The sequence below is a fragment of the Argentina anserina genome, chromosome 7 (genome assembly GCF_933775445.1).
Source record: "Argentina anserina chromosome 7, drPotAnse1.1, whole genome shotgun sequence".
NCBI lineage: Eukaryota > Viridiplantae > Streptophyta > Magnoliopsida > Rosales > Rosaceae > Argentina > Argentina anserina.
In genome coordinates this window covers 10,194,554-10,221,986 of record NC_065878.1, presented here as the reverse complement: position 1 = coordinate 10,221,986, position 27,433 = coordinate 10,194,554, and the positions used below count along the sequence as shown (strand labels likewise).

At 36.3% G+C, this 27,433-nt stretch overlaps 2 protein-coding genes and 2 pseudogenes across 4 annotated transcripts in view; 1 reads left to right on the top strand and 3 right to left on the bottom strand.

Annotated features, from left to right (window-relative positions):
- LOC126801642 (60S ribosomal protein L37a) overlaps positions 1-27,433 on the bottom strand; it is a 103,867-nt gene that overhangs the window by 35,669 nt on the left and 40,765 nt on the right. The gene's annotated exons all lie outside the window — the stretch shown is intronic.
- On the bottom strand, positions 3,709-12,252 carry LOC126801631 (cytochrome P450 714C2-like). 3 transcript variants are annotated; one of them, XM_050529051.1, is made up of 6 exons: positions 11,773-12,252; positions 11,022-11,242; positions 5,343-5,587; positions 4,545-4,902; positions 4,021-4,417; positions 3,709-3,940 (listed from the first exon to the last, which is right to left on the bottom strand). In XM_050529051.1, the coding sequence occupies exons 1-6, from the start codon at positions 12,104-12,106 to the stop codon at positions 3,816-3,818; spliced, it is 1,680 nt and encodes a 559-aa protein (XP_050385008.1). In that variant the 5' UTR covers positions 12,107-12,252; the 3' UTR covers positions 3,709-3,815. The 3 variants fall into 3 exon arrangements, with proteins under 3 accessions (XP_050385008.1, XP_050385007.1, XP_050385009.1); XM_050529050.1 differs by having other exon boundaries at positions 11,016-11,242; positions 11,773-12,251; XM_050529052.1 differs by having other exon boundaries at positions 3,709-4,417; positions 11,016-11,242; positions 11,773-12,248.
- Positions 16,604-17,040, top strand: LOC126801640 (60S ribosomal protein L23-like; annotated as a pseudogene).
- Positions 17,418-21,561, bottom strand: LOC126803555 (cytochrome P450 714C2-like; annotated as a pseudogene).

Below are 27,433 nucleotides of genomic sequence, written 5' to 3'. Positions count from 1 at the left end.
CTTCTTGTAATGATGAAAAGAATGCAGAGCATACTCTCTGAACAATTCTAAAAGATGACGTTGGGCTTCCCAAACATTAAAAATCTTACATTCAAAACGCACTAGATTCCTAGTGATCCAAAAAAACCAAATTAGATTACAAGAGACTATCAACCAAAGTCGACATTTAGGTTTTGGGAACGTTGAAACATCAACACCATTAAACACTTCATCAAGGGTACCCCAAGGCGAGAATGAATGAGAAAATATAAGGCAAACTCATTCCCATAAAGCCACAATTTCATAACAATGCAAAAGAAGATGTGTACCCGATTCTGCATGACTTCCACAAAAGAAGCAACGAGATGGAAGTGAAAAATCTCGTCGTTGTAAAACATCATCAGTTAGTAAACGCCCATGAAGAGCCTTCCAAACAACAAGAGTTTTGCGGGGTTGAATTGCTTTACTCCAAATCACTTTACCCCAATCTTTATGCCCACCATGATTTGAGAAGAAAACAAATGCTTCTTTTGTTGTTAGAATTCTTGAGGAGGAGTGTGGCCATAAAAGAGAGTCAGATGTGTCTGCATCAGGCAGAGCAATGCACTCAATTTTTTCTGCTGCTTGAGGGAATGAAGAAATAAAATCTACTGGGAGAACCCAATGAGAATCAACAATAACATCATTCACCTTAGCATGAAGTGGAATAGAGCCACTTACTCCAACACTAGTAGCAAGAGGCTCACCCAACCAATTATCTTGCCAAAAAGATATCTTCTTACCATAACCAACAGTCCAATGCAAAGAATTTAAAAACATTGGCCAAACTTTTTTGAGACCCAACCAGACTGAAGATCTCTTGTAAGACTTTATAGGTTGGAAATCATCTTTCAAAAAATCAGTTCTAAGAAAAATAGAGGCTGGAGAGGAAGAAGAGAGCATCTCCCAACATCTCTTTATTAGAAAAGCACGATTAGCCTCAAATAGATCACGTAACCCCAAACCTCCTTCCTCTTTGGGTTCACAACAGTGACGCCAAGCAACAAGAGAAGCCTATTTTCAAAGGGTCTCTAGTCCAAAAAAAAATTCATGATCCAAGATTGAAGGTCATGAAGTAAACCAGCCGGCCACTCATAAATTTGAAAACTATAAACCAAAATGCCTTGAATTATTGACTGAATAAGTTGTAGCCTACCCGCTTGCGACAAAAGAGAACATTTCCAAGAGGACAACTTGCATCTCACTCTATCAGCAATGGCATGAAAATACACCTTCTTGAGACGTCTCTAGAAAATCGGAACCCCAAGGTATGTGAATGGAAGAGACCCCTGCTTGACACCCAAAATTTTCCGGATAACAAAGCGTCTACGGTGAGTATATTTCCCAAAGAACACAAGCGATTTAGATTTTATTGACTATTTGCCCTGAATTCAAGCCATATTCCTCCATAAACTTTTTTAGATTCTTCAAAAATCTCTTGGTACCCCACATAAAAACCATAATCTCATATGCAAATAGAACATGTGAGGGTAGAGTAATACTAAGAGGAGCTGACAGTAAATCAATAAGTCCATCCTCAGCAGGTTACTGAGACGTCTACTTAAAACATCTTCCGCAAGACAAAAGATAATAGGTGACAAATGATCTCATTGATGAACACCATGAGAACAAGGAAAAAACCCTTCCATCTCACCATTAACTAAAATTGATAAGTTTGTAGACCCCAAAATGGCTTTAATTCAGTCACAAAAAGGATCTAAAAAACTAAAAGCCTTCAAAACCCGAAGTAAGAAACCCCAATCAAGCGTATCAAATGCCTTTTGCACATCAAACTTAATTGCAATTTTACCGCCCTTACAATTATGATCCAAGAGGTTAATGCATTCTGAAGTCAATATAATGGGGTCTGCAATAGTGCGGCCTCTATAAAAAGTACTTTGGTTGGATGGAATAATCCGAGAAGCAATACTTTCCAAACGGTCAGCTAAAATCTTTGTGATAAGCTTGAAAATAAAATTCGCCATAGCAATAGGACGCAACTGCATTACGGTGTCTACTCTAGGGACTTTAGGAATCAAGATAATTAAATTGGAATTGAAGTGGGGGAGAATGTATCCAGTATTGAAAAAATTATGAACAACTTGGACTACCTTTACACCACAACTGACCAACACTTCATAAAAAAAATTCCACCAAAACCATCTGGACCAAGGAGAGCTATTATGATCTATGGAACACATAGTTTGAAATATTTCCTCAGATGTGGAAATGGTTGTTAACATAACATTATCCTCAGTAGTCACGAGATTAAGAATTACTAGAGAAACTAGACTAGTGTCTCTTACAAAAGAATTTCGATTCTCATTATCTTTCATAAGTCAAGTAGGCGAACCTATAGGTCCTTAGTAGGCGTTGACAAAGAAGAACAGCCGGTTAAAAGACAACTTTGTTGTGAAGAGGCCATTGAAATAATTTACCACATGATCACTAATCTCTTTTGGGTCATCAATAATGTTGTTTCCATCTCTCATAATTGATAATGACTGTTTAATATGCCGGACTTTAACCATTGCATGGAAGAAATAAGAGTTTCGGTCACCTTTAGTAAGCCATTTTATACTTGATTTATCACATAAAAATTTCTCTTGAAGCAAAAGAGCCACATGAACTTGAGCACTGGCAACAGTCTCCATGGAAAGCAAGTCATCAGAACGACCCAAGCTAGCAATTTCCCGCTGAACTATATGCAAATAATCAAATGACTTCTCCACCATTATGTTTACATCCCCAAACTCAGCTTTATTCCAAACCAGAATCTGTTGTTTAAGAGTCTGCAACTTAGAAGCCAAAACAAATATTGGATTACCATAGAAATGATAAATCTGCCAAACCTCCTTCACCAAAGAAAGAAAATTTGAATGATCTAGCCACATGCGATGGAACTGAAATGGTGATCTTTGGGTAAGTATAAGCTTTGAAAAGGACACTAAAACAGGACAATGATCTAAGAAAAAACGAGGAAGAGTAGTGCACTCCAAATTGCGCCAAACATCCATCCAAGAGAAATTATTAAGACACCAATCAAGCCTCATTTCAACACTTGCACTGACACCCCTTCTATTCGTCTAGGTATAAGGCAATCCTTTAGTAGGAAGATGAACCAACTCACAATTAGTTGACATGTCCTGAAAGTCTGAACATGAAACGACATTAGGAAGAATTCCATCTCGTTTTTCATGAGCACCTAGGACACAATTAAAGTCACCAAACATTATCCAGGGTCTCTGAACAAAGACATTTTTAACATGAAACAGATCATTCCAAAGCCGGCGACGCTCTGTTACCGTAGTTCTTGCATAAACCCAAGTCAAAATACAACTAACATTGTCCAAAGTGCAAGAAATTGTGAGCTACTGGTTTGTAGCTAGTAACACAGTAAGTTGAATAACTTGATCACATAAGAGCCAAATATTTGGAGGTTGATCCCCACTCTGAAAGGAAAATGTAATTGGAATGACCTTAAAAGGTCAATGTCAGAATGTACTATTAAGTGAAGCGCACTACCGCTTTAAAGCAACATCGTTTTTGGTCTGCTCGGCCTAGAAAGCTAATCGCTCTAGCTAGAAAAATTGTTTCTAAAGATTCGCAAGTAAAGCGTCTCTACCTAGCCCAGTTGATTCTAGATTTTCAAGTAAATTGTTAAAATGAGAAATAATTTAGTCATTATGGTACCATTGGTTCGTAAATCCTAACATTAACAGGAAAGTAAAAGATATACCTGGTCACATGAAAAATAAGGTGACATATCGTACCCTGTAAATGAACTCCTAAGTTCTTCAAATGGAAAACGAAATATTGCTTATATGGATCAAGCTTAGTTGCTTATTAACAGAATAACAGCATATAAATTGTTCACTACTAGCTCCTATTCGGTGAGTGAATGATACTTCCAGTTCAAAACCTAAAATCATAGTAACATCGATATGATTAGCCTTATGCTTTCTGTGCATCAAGAAGCTCTGCGGATATGTAGGATAATACCGTGTTCAGGTTCAGTAACAATGTTATACACAGGCGAATGCTGGTATGCTGATGAGAAGGAGAAGCAGAAATTCGAGAGCATCATAGAGAGAAACACCTTAAGTTCTGTCATAGCCAAGTGCTGACCAACACATATACGAGAACCTGCTCCGAAAGGCATGTAGGCTTGAGGAGACTTGCAAGCCTTGCTAATCCCATCGGCAAATCTTTCTGGGTTAAACTTATGAGCATCGGAGCCCCATAGATCAGGGTTCTGGTGTAAGAAAGGGATTGGTATTTGAAGGAGCACACCCTTTGGAAATGTAATGTTTTTAAATGTTATGGGTTCAAATACCTCTCTTGCTACGAAGAATACAGGTGGGTAAAGACGCAGTACCTCCTGAATCACCATCGTGAGCTGCACATGAATGTTTAAGGCGTTAAGCTGGTAATTTATGAATAATGAAATTAATTTCATATGTGACAAGCTAACCTACAGACTACGTACGTACAGTCAGATTGGTATAGATTTTGCTATGACTTACCACTTTCATGCGTCGAAGCATATCTGCATCTGGAGGCTTATCACCACAAAGTTGAAGTACCTCGGCACGAGCACGAGCTTGCCAATCTGGATGGAGAGCTAGTAACAGCAAGCTCCATGACGTTACAAGCGCAGTGGTCTCATGGCCAGCAAAGAACATTGTCTTGCAGTTATCAACTATAAATTTCTTCTGTGATAGGCCATGTAAGTTACCAGAAGTTTTTGCCCCATCAAGAAGCATTTGCAGCAAATCTTTCTCGCATGAACCTTCATTGCGTTGTTTTACCACCTTCATTATTAGTGATTCAATTTCCTTCTCCAGTCTCCATATCTTTCTATTTCCTGGTGTTGGAAACCATCTATATCACCATGGTTGCATGCAGGGAAAATTGCACTTGGTCATGGAGGAGTAATAAACGATTAAACGTGTATATATATTAGGCTAGGGTTACCCGATATCCTTTGTTTTTTTTTTTTGGGTTAAATTTGGTGGGTTACCCGATATCCTATATATTGAGTCTTGTCAAGGTATGTAAGTGTTGTATTAATTTGACCTACTTAAGTGAAAATTCTAAATTAGAAATGTGTTAACGTACATATTGCCAGAAGCTAATTCCGGAGTACTTTGTCGACCGAAAGATACAGAATTATGTATGATATATATATAGAGAACATGGGGGTTTCATCAATTGGCCAAGAAGCTTCTTGAATAATTGACAATTTCGTTTGTTATTATGATAAAAACATCAATGTGCGTACTATACTAATTAGAGTAGAAGGAAAATTTAATTATGCATACCTGGTCAAGCCTTCTATCCCCAACAATCCCTTTGCCAAAACGATTTGCAGCTTCCTAATTTTCGAAAATATTTCTTCTCCTTGACAATAATTGCTATGAAAACAAGCTTTTGAGATGACATCTGCTGATAAGTTTCTCAAATGATTATCAACTCTAATTTCTGCAAGTCCTCTCTGACTGTGGACTTCTTTATCCCAAGTTCTTAGCATTGAGGTTGTTGAATCTACTATCAGGTTCATCATTCCCTTAATTACAAAGAGTTTCACAAATTAATGACTTTATGCTATTGCATCAACGACCTAATCAAAATTTGTTTAATGATTCCAAATAAAGGGTGTGTAAATTACACCACCATAAATTATTTGACTTTAAAACAAATAAATTAAGTTACTAAAAAAATAAGGTACAATTTTTTAGAATAAACACACCTATCATTTAATTATAATTTTTACTCAAATATTATCAAATAAGATACTAGTGTCTTTCGTTTTAACAAAATTATATATTACCACTATTTTAATTTTGATTAGTCAACTTTACCTTATTTATAGATTGCATGTGATTTTGCAAGTTTCCTTTTAACTCATCATTACTGTTAATATGTTAAATTTAAATTAAGGTATAGAATGAATGTAAAACTTATATTTTGGTGATTTAAGATTTCTATCTAGAAGGTAAATTTTTGTGAAACTTGAATATTGTTACGTTCTTATGTCATAGTCTTTTGTACTGTTTTTTTTTTTTTAAGTTTCATTCATCTCTTTTTAACCAAAATTAAAGGGGAAATCTAGTATGTACATGTGCGTCTGAACTCTATCATTTACGTACTTTTCACAATATAAACAAACAATTTAAACCATTTTAAAATTGAATAAATCAATAAAGATCATCTATGAAAAAAATTTAATACAAAAAAATTTATTTTTTCAAACAAATTAACGGCTAATTATGAGACTACTAACATTTATCATGGTTGTTCATTTGTTTGATGCAATCGGCTAACCAAACGATTTTTGTTTGCATTGATTTTTTGCAGGAATGATCTTTAATGATAAATAAACTTTTGAACGGTTTAAATTATGTATTTATATTCTCCAAGTACTAAACGAGAGAGAGTTTGGGTCGCACGCATACATACTAGGTTGTACGCAAGTTTTTTCCAATTAAAGCTACGTAGGAGTTTAAGTATTTAACCTAGTTAATAGGTATCTCTTTAATTACAACCTAAAGATCATAAGCATCTAATTATAAGCTCCACTTAGAATCGACTTTTATTCTGTCGCTCGTTTTCGAAAACTTCCTTCACGAAAGTTGTAGAGCTCATCGATACGAGTTCATGGACACGTCACGCGTTCTAATCGGACGTCGTTCATGAAAGTTATTATCGACGGAAGTTAGTTTCCAATTTTCGAAAAGGGTATAAAAAGAAATTATTAAGGGTTAAGGTTTCCATTTTCGGAAACCCTCATTCTCTCTCCTCCTTCCCCTGCAACCGCTCCTCTCTCTCTCCCCAATCCTCTCTCTCTCAAAATCGCCTCCGGCGATCTCCCAACCCAGGCTACCGTGGCCCTCACCGCCTGCCCCAAAAGCTTCGCGCGGTCCACCGCAGCAACCCTCGAGCTCGACACGCCTCGCCTTGCCGCCGTGAAGCCGCACGACATCTCGAGCCCTCCTGTGACTTCCTCCGCCGTCCAAGCTCGACGCCAGCAAGACCAGAGCACGAGGGATAGCTTGGCACTCTAATTCACACCTCGGGTGCCACCAGCGAGGCGATTGGAGCTCGAATCGCATCGCCGCCTCGCCGCTACTCAATTTCGACTCCGCCGGCATCTCGAGCTTCTCCGACGACTTCTGGCCGTCTTAGGGCTTAACATAGGTATGGAAATGCATTTAGATGATTGTTATGAGTGATTGCAAGGAATGAAATATCAGCGAGAACAGAAATATCGAGGATCCAAAAATTGGAAATTTCAATGGAAAATTCATTTTTAACAAATAATTAAGTAAATTGATGGAAATTTATATAAAAACATAAAATTTTTGAATGAAACTTTGAGAAATGTTTATTTGATCAATTATCTACTATATGTCATAAGAAATTATTATATAACTATTAATTTATAGTGAGTTATAGTAATTTGAGGTGAAATAATCGTTGAGCATTATTAAAAATCTACTTAATATATATATATTTACCTAAACGGAGACTAGCTCATCACGATTTATTTACATATGATATATTAAACATGAAATTACATAAGTGATTTAGAACCACATAAATGATCTATGAGGTACAAATCTTTCACTATTTTCATTATGTTTTTGAGTAAAATCCTTAGTATATTGTGACAAATAGTCATTAAATGATACCTCTCATTTCTAATTTTGCATATATTGACTTATATGCTAACCATATGAGTCATGAGTGATTAACTGTGGGTTGTGCTACTGGTAGTTCCCGTTTGGATCAAGTATTTCTCGACTTTGACCATAACCATAGATTTGTGAAGATTGTGCATCAGATTGTGTCCATATGTTTTCACTTGATTGCATCTCATTAGAGAATAAATATGGTGGATAAGGCATGTTGAATTTCCCCCATAAGGGTAAAGTCCATCATTGTTTTCTCCTAGGCAAAATGGGTTTGATTCCCTCAAACAACTAGTTCGGTTTTATTTTAATTTTAGATGAATGTTGAGACATGTAATGCAATATATAATAAAAAGAGTCATATATAAAATTAAGTTATAGCAGAGTTGACTATAACTTTGTTCTTGCAAAATGATGGATCAGATGTTTGATTCTCTTAACCAGTGATTTTTAATTTTATTTGAAATTGCTTTGACACGTGGCGATATTATGAAAATATCGGGAAATTTCGAAACTTTCCGGATATATCGGGAAATATCGAGAAATTTCGAAAATTTCTATCGAAAAATAATTGGTATGTAATAGATATATCCATATGTCGAAAATGGAAACTTTCGCGGAAATATCGAGGAAATTATGGATATTTTAGTCCTTCAGTGATTGTGTGTGGTTTGGGAGGATTTTGTGGAGGAATTGGGAGAGAATCGGAGGAGGAGGAGGAAAGTGAGCACCGCCGCCTTAGGCGGCACGTGAGGGAGTGTGAGGAGGGTAGGAGGCGGCCCTAGGCTGTGAGAAGGTAGAAGGGAAGAGAAGAAAGGGATTCAAGCGGCGGTGGGCAAGCCACGCGCGCCGGTTTGAGTGGCAAGTGAGCTCCATGCGCTGCCACTGTGGAGAGGCGCGTCAACCCCACGCGCCGCCACGTGTGGCAGCGCGTGAACAATTATTTTTTTAAACAATAATTTTTGTAAAAGTGATTTTCTGTACGGTGAATGTGAAATGTAATTTACGTATAATAAATGTAAGTGATTTACGTACAGTAATTTTGAAAGGTAAATCGGTGATTAGTATTTACTGACAATATTTACTATGAATAGTACATTGATGTATATGAATGCGTAAACATTACGCATATGAAAAGTAATACGTAAACAGTACGTATATGAACAGTAATACGTTAATAGTTATTACGTGAACAATAATTTCGTAAAAACCAGAAATTGCTGAACTAGAAAACTTCAGTACTGATTCGGCATTTGAGGTTTTACGTAACGTTTCTAAATCACTTCTTATCCATTCTAGGTGATCGACGAAACAAGTAAGGATTGCTTTCGGAATTGTGGAAAATTACGCTCAGGAATATAAGATGAGTAAAATCTCACAGTGACGAATCTACCCTTAACGAAGATTCATAATTACACTTATTTTAAAATATCGAACTATGATATGTATATGATATAGTGTGTTGTGTATGTGTATAATTGGTAAAATCGATACATATATATTGGTTCCTATATTATATACTGTCATATTCCCGTTTTCAAATAAGTTCATTTATGGCATTCATATTATTTATTTGAGCATGTCACTTGGTTTGTACGATAACATGTGAGGATTGTTTGGTACGTGGTTTGAACTTGAGTTATGCTAAGACGTTTTTGTTGTCTTCGGACGTGTTGGCATGTCGGGACCTAGCCTTGGTCGGGCGACAGTTACGATACAGTTAGAGCTCTATTCTGTCTGCCGATGTACTGGCATGAGAGGTAACATATGGGTTACCGGCTTATGAGTACCCATATTTTTGGGATTTTAGGGTGACATATGGGTTGTCCAATGCAGGGCGGTGTACTGCATGAGAGGTAACAGATGAGTACCTGGGTCTCATGAGTACCCGTATTATAAATGTAATTGGTTAAACATATGGGTTGCCTGATTTCTCATGAGCACTTATATTTCAAATATTATTGGACAACCAGATGGGTCGTCCTTTGACTCATGAGTACATTTATAATTGGATGTTTCAATATTTACTCTCGTATTACTATGCATGTTATTTTGTTGTTTACTCATACGAGCTGCAAAGCTTACCGGGTTTGTGTTTTGCAATCCCGGTGCACCTATTCGATGGTGTAAGGAATAGTTCTGCAGGTGTGGATTAGCAGAATCGATGGACAACTCTGAAGACTTCGAAGTTGCCTTATTTTATTTTGTGGTGTGAGAGGATTTTTACATTTCCATTTGATATAATGCTTGAATTATAAATTTAGTTTGTAATAATCAATTCGAGTGAGTTGTACAATGAACTCAGTAACGATCCGCTGTGACGATAAGATGATTTCCATTTATTGAGATTGTTTTAGAGTTTTACATGGCTTCGATTTTTGAGTTTCATACTCGAAATTTTGGGGTCGTGACAGATGTACTATGAACTCAGTTATGATACACTGTGATTATAAGATGATTTCGATTTATTTGAGATTGTTTTAGAGTTTTTCATGGCTTCGATTTTGAGTTTAACACTTGAAATTTCGGGGTGATGACATTTTTCCTCTATAATAGAGATTATTTAGGTTTTAGAGGAGCTATTGGAGATGTTATAATATCTCTTTATTAGATTTTATAGTGTACATATATACTTAAGATTCTTGTCTAGAAAACTGTATTATACCTCTTACAATGGATTAATGTGACATCTAACAAGAAATAAAGAAAAGAAAAAAAAAATAATTCAACAAGGAACAAGATATATACCTCACGATAAGAAACACTTAATGAATCAAGATCTTTTAGTACTTTTTATACCTTCATATGAATTTATCAAATAATCGTCATATGATTAGCTCTTATTGCTTGAAATAAGAACTGTATAAAATTTTACAAAATTGAATAGATAGAAGAACAAGAACAACGAAAAACTTTTATGATGAATACACACACATTGATGTTAGCAATATTAGAAAAATTATATAATATAGTTTTTTATATGTTAGAATGGTAGATTAGACTTAAACAAAAAATGAGAAAAAATAATAATAAACGATTTGGATGTAGGATGAAAGAAACAATGTGTGGACTTAGATTTAAAGAGGGACTCCTTTATTGGGTTTAAGTCTAATTCTCTCAAAAATAAAACGAGAAGTGTGGATGTACATTGGGGAGTGCAACTTTCATTTTACTAGTAACATATAATGGTACGGTAAACGATTAAATTTCATAGCGCCAATACTAGTTTATCAAGGTATACCTTAACAAACTTTATTGGAAAGACCAAAGAGTTGGTTTGATATATGTTTATGCTATGTTTACCTTCACCTTTTCAGGGTATAGTTCAGGAGCTATAATTTTCCTTTGATGCTCCCACATTGATCCATTCGAAGCTAATAGTCCCTGTCCCAATAGTGGCCCAAGAACCTTGGATGTTATAGAAGGATTTCCCAGGACTAGAGACTTGCACAAGCTAAATTCCTTCACCAATTCCATATCTGTTGTTACTAATTGTTGTATGTGTGCAGTTGAATACAAAAATGTTGGACCTGCCATCAATGTTGAACAGAAAGTATTGAAATTGAAGAATCTGACGCGAGTGGAAATAAAGATATAGAAACACATGCGTGCATTACCATTTACTGTTATCTATGTAGCAAAAACTACAGAAGTATGCTGATAACTTCTGAAACGTGAATATAAAGCAATGACATAGCTATCGATCATACGATTCATATATACCAAATGAAAACAATGCAAATCCAATTAGAAGTATAAATTATTATAATGGATCTCTACTCTATCTCATCACGTTCTTAATTATTTTCTTTTTGGCATACTGCCGTTTCCGATCCATTGCATGTTTCGTTTGGATGTAGCTCTTCTGGGATTTTTGTGCAAAGCTTCCAGATTTTATGAAATTTCAGTATACTTGTTCAAACAGTTGATTTCAGGCTAAAAGGCATACGTACATCAATCTCTTCCAGACTCGAACAAAATAGAGGTTATAATTTAAACAGAAGATAGAGTTCAAAGAACATACAAAAAAGGGGGATCGAGCTATAGAGTACCCACATACCATATTCACTTCTCCACTGTTCTATGTGAGGGAAGAGTTTTAAATGCCATTGATGAGAAACAGAAGCTACACGATCGCGACCATCATCATCAGTTGTTGTTGTTGTTGCCGTTGACTGACCCTGCTGCTTGTTTTGGAGTCTCTTCATTTCAGGGAGGGTTCCCAACAGAAATGTAGGAGGAGGCCCTCGAATTCCTTGCTTTTGCAGCTTTGATCTAATGGATTTAGGCCTTAGCAGCAGAAGGTCATACAGATATGAAAACAAGATCAAGCAGCCACCCACCAATACTGACAGTACTATCTTCTCCGCAGTCACAGCTAATTCTGCTTCCATTTCCGGCGTACCTTCCTGATTTTCTTCCCTAGCTAAGCAGAGCTTCCCCTAGCCTTCTTCTTCTTTTTCTTCTTCTTTTCTTTTTTCACCCTTGCATTATGCTGCTGCGCCTGATTTTCATGATCCATGTATTGATGTATAGCAAAATGCAAAAGATCGGGTCAACGTACAACAAGTGCGCTCTATAGTATTTTTTTGATAATTTCTTTGTTATAAAAAATTGTTTTATAATAAAATATACACCAAAAACTATGCTCGTGACTCGTGACTCGTGAGCAACCTTTTTTATATGTGCACATGCTAATGTCTCTCACCATTTCTATGTCTGTAATGCTTAAAAACTGTATGCTTCCTGTTGAATAGGTGAAAATTGGCCCTGTCATCAATATACAGTACATTAGATAAGCTTGGCCCTTCCAACTGATAGTTTAAATGCCTCTAAAACTAGTGCTTTTAGTTACCGATCCTCCTATATGTGATGTTGGGATATATGTATGTATGTTATATTATTCAGTCATTGTTCTCCTAAATCTTCACTTACATATAGCATAGTAGAGCACTATACTAATGACAACGTATACAACAAGAATCAGCATTCAACCATCCAAATTGCTTTTTCCATAACATAACCTATTTTAACAAGAGACCACTAATGACATTATGCTGATTGCTGTTCACATGTCCTACTGAGGTTCCAAAAGTAGGTTCCAGGTGAGTCTCACTTTAGTGAAAGATTTCCACAGTAATGCAGTAAACCTGAAAATTTTCAGGTATAGGAAATGAAATGCTAAGCATGTATAGTCTATGGTTTTACATAAGAAATGTTTGGTCATTTCCTTCCAACTAAAACTAGGGGATATTCAGTACATCAAACAAAACAAGCAAATATAGCCCCTCTACTAATTTCTCCCTTTCTATATGAACTAGTATCCTAAAGGAAAAAGTAGGGTTGGAACCCCAAAAGGGGTTCGTTTCGGATATGAGTATGAGAGCAGGACCAAAAAGATGACCAGAAGAGTTCTTGGGTAATAGAATGTGTCTTAGTTTACCACTACATTTCCTAAACCGAATGGTAGCAGATTGGATGTCAAGTATATTAGCTCAACTAGTAACCAATTGATATACAAAAACTCAAACTTTGCAGCACCAGTGATTGTTATAATAATCAGTGATATATTGCATATATAATTTAATAAGCTGAATTATAAATAATTATAAATCAGAAATAAAGAACACGAAAAGAAATTCAACCAAAATCCCAAACGATTTATGATGGAAGAACTAGTCGAGACGTGTGTGATACCACACTGTCCTTAAGACGTTTACGCCTCCTCTACCGGTGCAAGGATGTTTGGCGCTTGTCTCCCAGGATATAACGACTAAACGATTCTAGGAAGTTGCACTACTAACTAGAACCTTCAACGAACTCGAAAGGTACCTCTTTCTATCACCAGAGAAAAACTAAGAATTTTGAGAGTGGGAGAAGATTGTGTTTCGAATGGAATGATTTTACAAAGAAAGGATGGTGGCTATTTATACTGTGAGGATTTGCAATCAGCAATTAATAACGTGATGACTGTTATAGAAATCAAAAGATCATAACATATATGAGTTACATATGTTACAAACATTGATTTCAATTCTGTTATAATTCTCCATAACACACAATAACTCAGTTGTTACAAAAAAAAAAATTTAAACAGTCAAGAGAATTTGAAAAGTAAAAACCGAATTTTAGGAAATGCAAAAAAAATCTGCGTTCCGACCCTCAATTCGGTAAGACATTCGTGTCCGTAGGTCGCACGGGCATACACGAGTTTCCCTTGTGACCTAGGACTTGCATCCCCGTGCGCGTGCGCGAGAGGGTATAAGGGGCTTACACACTTTACAATCCATACACAATGGATTCTATATAAAGTATTTTCAACACTTCTATCTTACAATGTGAGACAAATACATTTCCCTCATTCTAAATAGCCATCTTTGAGTGACAATTTCTTATTCACCCACAAATCAAATTACACAAACAAACATATGATCTTGTAGCCCTCATTATGGAGAATTCAAATCTATGTTCATCTTTGATTAATTATAAATTTAACTTAATTTAATTAATCAATTAAAATTTAGTTTTAAATGGTTTTTCCAACCATTTTCCAACAATGATAATCTCATCAAATTCCAGCAAGCCACCCAATAACCCAAATGAATAAGGAATTGAAGCCTGAAATTCCTTATTTAGCTCAAGCAAACTATCATACAAGTGGTTGGATTTTGTTTCATAATTGGCAGAAGTTTTGTAGCTGAAATTTATATTTCATAATTTTTGGTAGACTTACTTCCATAGGTTAATACTAAGATACAGAAAATGAGAATTAAAAGTTGATGAAATGGGCTACCGTATTCCTGTCGCCACTGCACAATATGAGCGAAGACATCAAAAGCCCAATCATGAGCAATAGAAAGAGAGTCATCCTTTGCTTCTGCTGCTGTAGCTTTTAGCTTCTTCATCCTCTCCAGCTTGATCTTCTTTATTTCAGGGATATTCTCCAAGAGAATTGATGAAGGAGGAGGCCCTCTGATCCCTTGCTTTTCAAGCTTTGATTGTAGCCTCTTTGGCTGTAGCACCAATACCTCAAAGAGATACAGCCCCCTTATCACCAATCCACCCAAGAAAACTGATACTATCACCTCTGCTACCATTGATGTTTTCTCTGCTACTGCTACTCTCATTTTCATTTGTGTCTTCTAATCCTTCCTCCTCTGTATAAAGATATATCACAGGCCAACTTTGACTGTCACCATTATCAGTACCAGAAACCAATAAACGTTATAGAATATATGTGCAGTGAATTGTGGCCGGAAGAAAAGGGAAAGACAATGAAGATAAGAATTAAGAAAGCAAAACGAGTTGTATACTGTATACAATTAATAGAATTACTCAAATAGTTGATTATGGACACCTCTGCTTCTTACACCCAAGCGCATGCAGTGGAGAGAAAAAAGCCAAAAAGGTGCTCTTCTGGTTATCTTGTCACCTACATTGACATCTCCAATAATATACACCAATGAGATTATTGTTAACACCAATGAGGTGCTCTCCGACTTAATTTCTGACTTAATCTCCTCCTATTCTGATCGTCGGACCCGTGGCCAGAATCCTAGCAACCCAGCTACCTCCTGAATGAGGTGCTCTCCGACTTAATCTCCTCCTATTCTGGTCGTCGGACCGGTGACCAGAATCTTAGCAGCCCAACTGGTGGGCAATCCAGTCAGGTAGCCTCACTACATGCATATGTATCACCATTAACGCCACTCACGGTGGCTTACCTAAATGACAGACGTTATGTGCTGGCGCACATTCCCACATTGAAGGAAGAGCCAGACATATTTTCTCAATGAACTTATAAATAGGCTGCCTAAACCACTTAAAAGAGATAACGTATTCCTAAGTCCTTAACTCTCGAACTTATTTCTGCACTGGACTCTAACTTAAGTTTCAGAGGGTTAAAGACCGGTGCACCGCTGCCCTTTGACTTTGACTTGTATTGTGTGCATGTCCCACTGAACTGACACATCAGAATACAAAGCTACGAGGTTAGATCTCTCAGATTTAACTCCCGTAACAATTATTATCCATTATTACGTAATTAAAATTATCTATTACTTGTTGTAGAATCTGCATTGGTCTGATCATCTGGCTGACCATTTTGTTTTATGGATACCGGCCTTAATACATGAGAGCTGCAGATTCCTAGTACCATCCCAACAAACCAAAATGATAAAAATAATAAAATAAAAGGAAAATATTTATAATTAGAGATAAACTAAGAATTTTTTGTTTTTTTAGTTTTTGGAAGATAATCATTTTTGGATTCGGTTATAGAAGCTTTGAATGAAATTGACTTTATGATAGCTGCTTTAACACTACTGATCTACAAGCACATCAACAATACTGGGATGATTTGGCAAGAACGTTGCATCAATATTGAGGATGAGTTCCTCATTTGTAGCTTGCATCCAACCCTGTTATGGTGGTACCGATGTTGCTTCTTTACTGTAATGACTCTTTGATGTACTCTTCAAGCCAAGTAAAACTGCTAATGACTGTTGCCTGCGCATTCTATGACTTCTGCATCCACAAAGTATGATTGCCATCTTTTCAAGTTTCCAGCTTGGTCATAGGAAAAGTCACACTAAGAAATATGGTGGTAGCCAGGAAGAACAGGCAAATAATTTAGATACAATAGATTTTGGAAGTATAAGATGATTTTTTTTTAATTTTATTCTAGTATTACATCACATGACAGTTGGGATCAGTGTTTTCAAAGGCGAAATTGAGGCGCGCCTTGGGCGCGCTCCGGTGCAATGCGGCAACGAAAAGCCTCGCCACCCCAAACTGAGGCGACTTGCTGGAAAAGTGGAAGAAAAGCGTTGGGGCGGCCTATTTTTGCCGAAGGCGAGCACTGATGCGGCCGTTCAATCTCTCGTTTTGAGCCGCAGCCACCCAAAATGTCGAAGTGAGGACGCGGAGGATCTGCTGGAAACAAGTTCCGGATGTCGCTGGGTCTACCGGTGGCGGCGACGATGAACTGCGTCAACAACACCACAGCGAAGAATCTGTACATCATCTCCGTCAAGGGAATCAAGGGCCGTCTAAACCGTCTGCCTAGAGCTTGCGTCGGCGACATGGTCATGGCCACCGTCAAGAAGGGGAAACCTGATTTGAGGAAGAAGGTCATGTCGACCGTCATCGTCAGGCAGCGCAAGCCGTGGCGCCGAAATGACAGTGTCTTCATGTACTTTGAAGATAATGCTAGTGTTATTGTCAATCCCAAGGAGAAATGTAAGGGTCTGCGATTACTGGTCCTATTGGGAAGGAATGTGCTGATCTGTGGCCAAGGATTGCTAGTGCTGCTAATGCCATTGTCTGAGTGATACCATCCTCCATCTCTCCAGTTGACAGAACTTGGTAATAGACGTCTCCTAAATTTGACAGAGTTTTGCTTAATGGGTCTCATATTTTGTGTAAACTTGAAAATATACCCACATAAATCTTTTTTTTAAATCTATATAGATTCATATTTTATTTATGAACATAATACATTAAAATAATATATGTTGGAAAGGCGGTTGCCTTAGGTCGCCTTAGCACGCCGATGCTCTCGCCTCGTGAGGTTTCCTCACATCGCTTTCGCCTTCGTTTTTGCCTTTGAAAACATTGGTTTGGATCACAAATATTAGGATTCATTGAGGCCAACAATTATTTTCCATCACTGTATATTAGAACAGAAAGAGGTTCAGATTCTCCTTATATGGAGACTTGCTCCATATTCAGTCCAATAACCAACCTAAAAGCTGAGCTGTGTTGGTATGTAAGGGGGAGAGTGAGATAGAAAACTTGGCTAGTAAGAGAAACAAAATCACCTCCAGTTCTGTCAAGGCTAGGTGTTGGTCAAGACAAATGCGACCGCCAACTCCAAACAGCATATAAGCTTGAGGAACATTGCAGGCCCCAAGAATTTCACGCTCGAATATATTTGGACTGAAATTAAGGGTATCAGGGCCCCGAAGTTCATATTGTTGCTGGAGTACTGAGATTGGAATCTGAATGTTCATTCCCTTTGGAACCATAATATCTTTGAAAATAATATCTTCCGTGGCTTGCCATAAGACATTTGTTGCTGGGGGGGTAATGGCGCAATGTTTCTTAGAACACCATATTTATCTGACAACAAAGATAAAAGTGTACAATGAATATCACTTTGGTAGACAAAAAAAATGTACATATACATATACTTGGACTAATGTATTCAGAATTGTCAAACTCCATTTGAATTCATTAGGAGAATAGTTCTGAAGAATGGAGATTAAATGATACGTACTAATTTCATGTTTTGAAGCATATCAGCATCTGGAGCGCCATACCTGCAAATTTCAAGCACTTCAGCACGAGCACGAGTTTGTCACTCAGGATATGTACCCAATAACATCAAGCTCCATGATGCTGTTATTGCAGTGGTCTCATGGCCAGCTTAGTATATACCCTTGCGATTATCTACTGTGAAATTATTCTAAAAGATACCAGAAAATATACTATCTGCGTCACCACAGTTTTGTCCCCCTTCACGGATCATTTGCAGAAGGCCTTCTCATTTGTTCTTTTAAAACTGCATTGTTTTCCAACCCCTGATATCATCAATTGGATCTCTTTCTCTAATCTCCTTATCTCGCGGTTGTTAAACAGCGAAAATTGTGGCTCATAGACCAACTGTACCGATATTATCTCAACTTAGCCACCTCACAGGTATTGGTTTTAATCACAAAAGGACTCGATACAATTGGATATTATTCACCCACTTATAAGCTTTATTTTCTTTGTCACTTCTTAGATGTGGAATCTCTCATCTCCAACACGCCCCCTCACGTGCAACCTAATTTTTAGGTCTGCACGTGACAGATTAACATCTCACATAGTATGACGAAATAAACCAAGGTCCAGTAACCAACGACACTTGGTGACCATCCAATCGGAAACTCTCCGATGACATGATAATGACACCCATTTTAGGCACATGACAAAGTGGCACCCAACTCAGACCCACAACAGATTGGAGGCGCGACTGGAGAGGGACCCGCTCTGATATCATGTTAAACAGCGACAAGTGTGGCTCATGTACCAACTGTACCAATATTGTCTCAACTTAGCCACCTCACAAGTGTTAGGTTTTAACATAAAATGCCTCGGTACAATTGGGTATTATCCACCCACTTATAAGAGGCCATTGAAATAATTTACCACATGATCACTAATCTCTTTTGGGTCATCAATAATGTTGTTTCCATCTCTCATAATTGATAATGACTGTTTAATATGCCGGACTTTAACCATTGCATGGAAGAAATAAGAGTTTCGGTCACCTTTAGTAAGTCATTTTATACTTGATTTATCACATAAAAATTTCTCTTGAAGCAAAAGAGCTACATGAACTTGAGCACTGGCAACAGTCTCCATGGAAAGCAAGTCATCAGAACGACCCAAGCTAGCAATTTCCCGCTGAACTATATGCAAATAATCAAATGACTTCTCCACCATTATGTTTACATCCCCAAACTCAGCTTTATTCCAAACCCGAATCTGTTGTTTAAGAGTCTGCAACTTAGAAGCCAAAACAAATATTGGATTACCATAGAAATGATAAATCTGCCAAACCTCCTTCACCAAAGAAAGAAAATTTGAATGATCTAGCCACATGCGATGGAACTGAAATGGTGATCCACCCACTTATAAGCTTTATTTTCTTCTTGTCACTTCTTAGATGTGAGATCTCTCCTCTCCAACATCGGTTGCTTTTTGTTGGCAGATGTCTATCAAGGTTTGGACTGTAAATGGACCATTGATCAAAATATGTAGATTATACTATGAGATATATGATTCAATATATGCACCTTCTAATTGTATCATCCTCATGAAGAAAAGATAAAATCGTATATTTCACATTACTGATTATAATAATTCTCACACAATACAGCCATGCAACTGGTTCCTACCTCTGTGAGAGATGTTATCAGTACCGAGATCAGAGAAGATAAGCTTTTAAATTCTATATGCTGTATTTTAATTTTTGAATGCATACCTTAAGTCTTCAAAATGCCTTGTCCTAAAAGTGGCCTATGATCTTTAGATAGATAAGAAGGCTTCCCTAAGCTCAACAATGTACACATGCTAATTTCTTTTACCATCTCTATATCTGTATCGAGTAGTTGCTGTATGCTTCCGGTTGAATAGATGAAGATTGGTCCTGCCAACAATATACAGTGTTCAGATAACACTGGGTAAACAGCAGAAAAGTGGGAAAGAAGGGAAAATGTGATCAGCACAATATAGCTAGTGCATTTAGTTACCGAAAGTATGATTTAAGGGACCTATAAGAATCTGCAGTCTAGATGAACAACAGTTCAAATAGACAATTTGAATATATCAATGCAAGAGACTCAGGAAAAGAAATACTTTTTATGTAAAACCTATTTCAAATTGCAGCAAAAATTAGTATAGGGAAGAAACGTAATCTTGCCCCTTGAGAACCCCATGGTAAAAGCATGTACTTGGAAAAAGAATCCACAACTTCTTTCCATGAACTGATAGGGAAAAAGGGAAAGATCTAATAAATAAAGGCTATAGTTCGTTACACTACTGATGAGCTCCAGGATCCAGATAGATTTAAGGGGCATTATCTGAAACTTATATGAAAATCTAGACAAAAAGATCAGTTTCGTTGGGAGCTTAGAACAGTGATTACCATACATTTCGCTTAGATGTATGCTCTTCCCAAGTTCTAACGTAAGATGACTAATCCAATTTGGAAGAGCACACCTCAACCGAACCATATTTCAATCATCTGGTAATTAAGCAGCTAAACCAATTAGTAAACAGTACAAGTAGCTTACAGTGGCATGTCATGCTCAATCTAAGAAACTAAGTTCATCTATAAAAAACAGTACAGTTTATTACAAAATTCTCCAAAAGAAAAACATAGAGAGTAGAATCAGCATACCGTATTTTCATTATTCCATTGCACCAGATGAGGGAAGATGGTATTGAAGGCCGATCATGAGCAATAGGAACCTATGATGCACGAGTACGGGTATGGTACAGGATACAAATACGGCATGACACAGGATACGTTCTTTTCTAAAATGTAATGTTTTGGATACGTTTTGTAAAATAATATTTACTATATATATTATATATATAAATTCTAAAATTTAATCAAACAAGCAATTAAAACACCTAAATTCCATCAATTTTATAATAAACATAATTTTATAAATTAAATACTTAATAAGTTCAAGCAAAATAAAAGATACAACAATTGAATTGGCTATTAGACTCTCCACCTAATTGAAATTAGTAGTTTAGTACTATAGTTATTTTGAGTTTTTAACGTGGCAATGACAATTATACCCCAAAACGTATCCAAAATGTATTTTGACCGTATCTGGTGAGTTGACTATATGTTCATATTGTGGGTCTGTATTTTCAGCCAATGATACGTAAATGTAGCGTATTCATACCGTACTCGTATATGATACAAGTACGATACATGCATTCAATTTTTCCCACGTATCTGTGCATCACATATAGGAACATTGTACTGGTTCATTAACGCACTTGTGAAGTGAATTTCGTCACTGCAAAATTCACAGCCGTGCCCATCTTCTTCCAATTCTTGCACAACTACAAAATCCAAAAGACAACAAACAATTTACAGACAATTATCAAAATAACTAGGCTGGAATGAGAAAATTCGACAAAACCAAAACATACCAGGTTTCCTCTTGACCAGCCTCAAGAGCTCTACATCGTCACTCAGATTCAGGCTTTTGAGCTTTTTGGCTTTGGGACGCTTGGGTTCTCTTCTTGGCACTTGACGCATGCGCCGAATCGGAGACATTTTTGGGTGAGATCGATTGATCAATTTGTAGAATGTCATGGAAACGATATATAGAGTCCTCAGTTTTTCTTTTCACTTTTCTATCTTCAAACGTAAATCCTTTAGCGATAACAAATAAGCTAAGGTACATTTACTCACTTGGAATGAAATTCATCTTGAATTAAATCGGAATGAATGAGAGACGGGATAGAATAATATGGGAGAAATGAGAATGAAATTAATTACGATTGTTGTTGTTTACTTACAATAAGGAGTTGAAATTAATTCTAGCTTGATTACTAAATTACCCTTAGAGTTGGATAGTTTGGGGTTTGGTATGTTTGTAATTTATTAAAAATAGGAGGATAATTTTAAGTTTAGAAGATGGGCCTCACTACAAATCCATTCCCCCTCTGATTCCGACCTCCCCCCTCCAGAAAACAAATTCAAGTTTATCCCAAAATCCATTTCAGATTTAAAAGGTGGGCCCCACTACAATTCTCATTCCCTTATATAAATAAACACTAGAATGAAATCAATTATGAGGGAATACAATTTTATTCCTGTGAAATAAACATGCCATAAAAAGACTCATAGTAGAAAAGGAAATTTTGTCATGGATCTAACGTTAAAAACTTTAATAAAAAAAATAATGATAGATTACTACGAAAGAAAATATATGGAGCGATGCAACAGCATTGTTGAACTGAAAATAAAAATAACGAAATGCATGGGTGCATTTGCAAAATCAATAAAGATAACAAGATGCACGAAGATTGTAACTAGAGGACAAACAGCTGCAGTTCAACTCCCTCCTATGATTAAGGATGTTCTCTGGCCCTACATGATGAGGATGACAAAAAATGATCGGCAAGCTTCTGAGCGCGGTGGTGATACTGAATATATATGCTAGAAATTAGGGTTTAAATATGAATGGAGCTACTAATTCTTTAGTTCCTGTTGAAACATTTGGCTAGAGCACTATTCGTCAGGAGGATTCTGGTTCTGGTCCTCACCAGATTTGGCTGCAATCCCCATTGTTGATGCTTTCTTGTTCTACTAGACGTCTTGCCCAGCGACCTAGAACCAAACGTATACTCAGTTTTCACAGCTTTTGTTTGTATGGCTATTATCCATCTAGGTGTGAGATTTGTTGCACGGGGTGGAGGACTTTGTCAAGGTCTGGGCTTGATGACTGAGACTTTCTGCTCTGGTCTAGTACCACTCTGGTCTAACGATGTCGACCGTCACCCCTCTCCATATATTTAACCTTAATTACTGATTCAAAAACATTAACTAACGATTTCAACCGTTAGTTGGATCTGTATGGACGAATGAATTGGTGACACCTGTCTCAGACCAGAGTGGTCTCGGACCATTCCAGAATACTTCTTGCTGACCTCCTTACTGCCTTTGCTAACACGGTTGTGTTAGCTAGACTTGTCAGAAGGGATGTAGGTGGGTTGTATAGATTTTTCGTTAGGATTTGTTTGGGTTTGGTTAAAAGCATCTAGTGCTTAGGTTCCTTACCCGGTCATAGTTATTACTTATTAGTTATGTTTGAAAACTTCTAGCTTATCTGAGGATGTGTCTATGGTGCAGCGCAGCATACCATACATACCGAATCGGACGGTAGATAGAGGGTGTCTTGAAATGCACGTGGGTCTGTAGGGTGTATGGACGGTGGATTAGGAACGCTGCACGCATGCAGCGCTGCACCATAGAATTTTCCGCTTATCTGAAACTTTTATGTAACTTTTGAGATAAAAAAAACTGTGTGATTACAAAAATATATAAACTTAATGGTCTTAATACAGATTTATACTTAAGGGTAGAAGTAGTAGTTGGAGTGGTGTATACGGTAAAATGAATGAACAAGAAATATGATGGATAATGTATTAAGTAGGGAGTGTACAGAGAAATTATTCGGTGCTCTCGGATGACCATAGTAGCTTACCTTTTGGTCCTCTCGACGAATGATAGTTTGACACATAAGCCGATATTTAATTCAATTAAAATTAACCTTCTTAATTATAGGGGCAAATTCACTAATAATCTTTGAACTTATGTGGTAAGAACAATCTGATCCCTGAATTTTAAAAATGATTAAAGAGATCTATGAACTCTTATTCTAATATCAATAAGTTACTTCTGTCAAAACTTTTAGAATATTCCGTTAAGATAATATATTTTTTCTGTTAATTTTATCCTTTTGTTAAAAAAATTTACAGAGCATGGTGGGCCTAATTTTTAAAGTTTGTTTATCTAAGCAGTTTACAAATCTTTAAATCTACCCTCTATACTCAAAGGTAAACAATTATTTTATCATCATAGCAATTGTCATAGCTTTTAGACTTGAGTTTTTAGCGTTTGCTAAACTGTCTTTAAAAGAACTGCAACAAGAAAAAGAAAAATATAAAAAAACTAATAAGAAATAGAGATAACCTTCCAAGAAATACCAAAAATTATTGGGATATTATCTACAGAATACAGCGTAGAATATACGCATCCCAAGAAAATATCGAAATTCTTCAAGAAATTTTTGAATAAGATCATAAGCCTCTTCACATTTTGAGCATCGGTTAGATCCGCCCTAGCTGATATCAGAGTTTGTTTCGCTCAGAAACAAGTGAAGATCAGGGTTATGCCACAAAGTTGGCTCCTTTTATCCAATAAAAAAGAAGCCATACCTAAAAACTACCAGTTTTTTTGTAATCAAAAACTACTGATAAGTGGCAAGTGTGCTTTCATTCAAAACATATTCAAGAAAACCAGTACTCCATAGAATACGTTTGCAGAATATTAAATACTCTATACGACAAACATATTCATCTCCAAAAGGAAATTAGAGCAGCAGATCTTGATCTGTCAAGACCTAGCCGGATTGAATTTCTAAATTATCTATCTAGAGAAAAAGGCAATAACAAAGTTGCAGAACAACTCGAAATGTTTAATCTTTGATTAGATCAACTCAAATAAATAAATTCTCAAATAACAAAGCTTGAAGTCAAACTAGATTATCTCAAAGGCAATACTTCTCAGATATTGAGAAAAAGTTATCCAGCTCAGAGAATCTCAATAATATTATCCATAAGTAAGCAGCTAAATTAAGAGACACTCAGGAAAGTCTGAAAAAGCTTTTAGAAACTCTTGTATCCAGTATATGATGAATCAAAGAGTAAATAAGAGAAAAAGATGATAAAACTTTAAGTTTTCACCTCTCTACTGAGAAACTCAGCGAAAACGTTGATGCTCTTATACATCAACAAAATTACAGCATTGCTTATCTTCAAGAATTAGGTAACAGCTTCGAAGATCAATTTCGAGAATTAAGCAAAAGAATCACAAGTCTACAAAACTCTATAGAGCAAATGAAAGAAACATCTGATAATATAGATGAAGAAGCCCTAGGAAAGATTATTGCTAGTAAAATACCTTCACCAAAGGGAGAGGGTAAACTCAAGTTTAGTGAACCTAAACTACTTGAGTGGAAAAAAAAAAAGCAAAATCAAAAAGAGATATGAAATGCTGAGTATAATACTCAGTACAAAAAAGAATACCGTGCCAATACAACTCATTAATGCTAAAGAATTTGAGTACAACGAGATTGAATCTAGTGTCAGACACGCGTCTACCCCTAAATTCAAATTAAATGAGATATATAAGAGATGAGATTTTCTCTTAGATTCTCATAGGTTTAAGATCCTTGAACTAACAGTCCCTGCTACTGGTGAAGAAACAGATGTGAGATTAATCACTCCTAAAGAAGTAAGTGAAGCAGTTCGAAGATGATACTCATACATGCATATTGGAGCCGTCCAGGTTAGTATTAAACTACTTGCTAGAGATGGAATAGATTATTCTGTCTTGTGTGTTCTACAAGATGACAGAATAAAATATTTTCAGAAGAACTTGTTAGGAACAGTTGAAGCCTCTTTGTGCAATCAAGTTGCATATTTCAATGTTTTCCCCATTTCACCACTCATCTAAAGGATGCAGTTCACTGCCTTAGACTGAGGATGAAAACATATGGAATTTCTATGAAAGAGGGAATGATGGAACTTGCAATAGACTACAAAATATAGTACAAGTTAATATGTTCAACGGTTGCACCCAACACTAAATTCATAAACAGCTCAGAAAAAATCACTACAGCAATTCTTACTAATCCAAGAAATAATTCTCAACAAAAGCATGTGACAAAATGGCATGAAGTAACTTTCCCTAGAGAATGGAAACTGGCACCTCTAGAAAAACAGGTGTAGAGTTCGAATGTAACCATTTGTGATTGCTTTAAGTCATTAGCAAGAAAACAAATCGACTACACTCTGACCTCAACTACGTGGCTAGAAAAAAATAGAGCATGAGGAAAAAGTTCCTATATATATTCGGATCTCGAATTAGTTCCTGAAGATTTTGGATCAAATGATTCATTTGATTTTGATAATGAAGCTCATCTCAACATAATAAATCAGATGGAGGGCTGAGAAGCTGCCGACGCAAGAAGACACTCAACTTTGTTTTAAAAATTCTGCCGACGTATGAGGACAAACAACTTTGCTTTGATAAAAGTAAAGTTATCAAGATAAGATTCTTTGTCATCCACTTATTTCTGAATAAGTTTTAATTGAAGTTTGAAGTCGGGAGCTTATAAAAGGGAATGAGAACTTCCTTGAGAAGTCATCGAAAAACAAGAGAGAAAAACATTAGTAGTTTGTGAGAATGTGAGTGTAAGTGTGATTACAATATAATCTTTGGGTGTGGTGTCCTATTTGTAAGGTGTGCTACAATTACAAGTAAGTATTTGTATGTTTTTGTAATTTAATTCAAAATTATGAGTGGCTTAACAGTTTTAGCTATTTAGCATAGAGTGAGGCTCTAGGTATAATGATTGTAATATTGCTTGCTTAAAATAAATTCTAGGATTGTGCCCCATATTCCGTCACAACAATATTCATTTTATATTTTGCATATTTCTTTTATTATTTTAGAAACGTTTAGATTTAAATACTCTAAGACAACAGTGATTCCGCCATTTTTAGTAGCCATTTAGACCAGGGAGTCGTTAGGCGAATTTTTGGCATGTTAAATACTAGTACTTAGAGGTTGAATCTAAGAGAAAAAAAAGGGGTCTGTAACGGAATTAGTCAAAGAGTTAACGGTAGGGATCTTGTTGATAGCAACATAAGACTCTGGGAATCACATTGATCACTTTATAAGTTTGAGGATTAAACTGACCAGTGCACCAAAATTGAGGGACTATTGAGAAACTCAACTCTTAATTATATGTAAAAAAGACTTACTTGGGTCGATCTCTTAGATCAAAGGGGTGGAAGCCTCTTCGATAATGCCCAGTATCCTATCTATTCTATGCAATTTTGATTATAGAGAATCATATAGTGAACATCCAAAGTATCCACAAATTAAAACTTTTCATTATCATTGTTTTTTGAGTGGGTCATTTTGTTAATAACTGTACGAATTCTTGATAAAGTTTGAGCTCAAATTGTTCATAAATTCTTTGAGTGAACTATTGAAATTGAAATTTCTGGGTTGGGAGGAAGAGAAAAGAGAGAAGTTGTTCAAAGTACTTCTTTCAAACCAATCCTTTTTTACTTAGATTGTCTTCATGTTGTAGTGTATGAAAAAATTCCGATTTCATTTCTTTAATGTTGTTTTCCCTCTATAATGCATTAAAACAATTATTATCTCAATGTAAGATCTACATATCAATGATCCATGTATCGCTTTGTCGACAGCTTGAATACTTTTGATAACCTTTTTTTTTATCAAAACGATAACTCTTTATTGAAAATTAAAGGAATCAAGTAATACAGAGGTTAACTGTAACCGCAACTCAAAGAACATAAGGAACTGAAAAATAAAATTCATC

What these genes read in the sequence shown, in the direction of transcription:
- LOC126801631 (XM_050529050.1), bottom strand. Translation starts at nt 12,106, where the DNA reads ATGGAAGCAGAATTAGCTGTGACTGCGGAGAAGATAGTACTGTCAGTA. An exon ending in ACAGTGGAGAAGTGAATATG is followed by an intron (nt 11,243 to 11,772) that starts GTATGTGGGTAC and finishes CATTGATGGCAG; the next exon opens with GTCCAACATTTTTGTATTCA. An exon ending in GGGATAGAAGGCTTGACCAG is followed by an intron (nt 4,903 to 5,342) that starts GTATGCATAATT and finishes ATGGTGATATAG; the next exon opens with ATGGTTTCCAACACCAGGAA.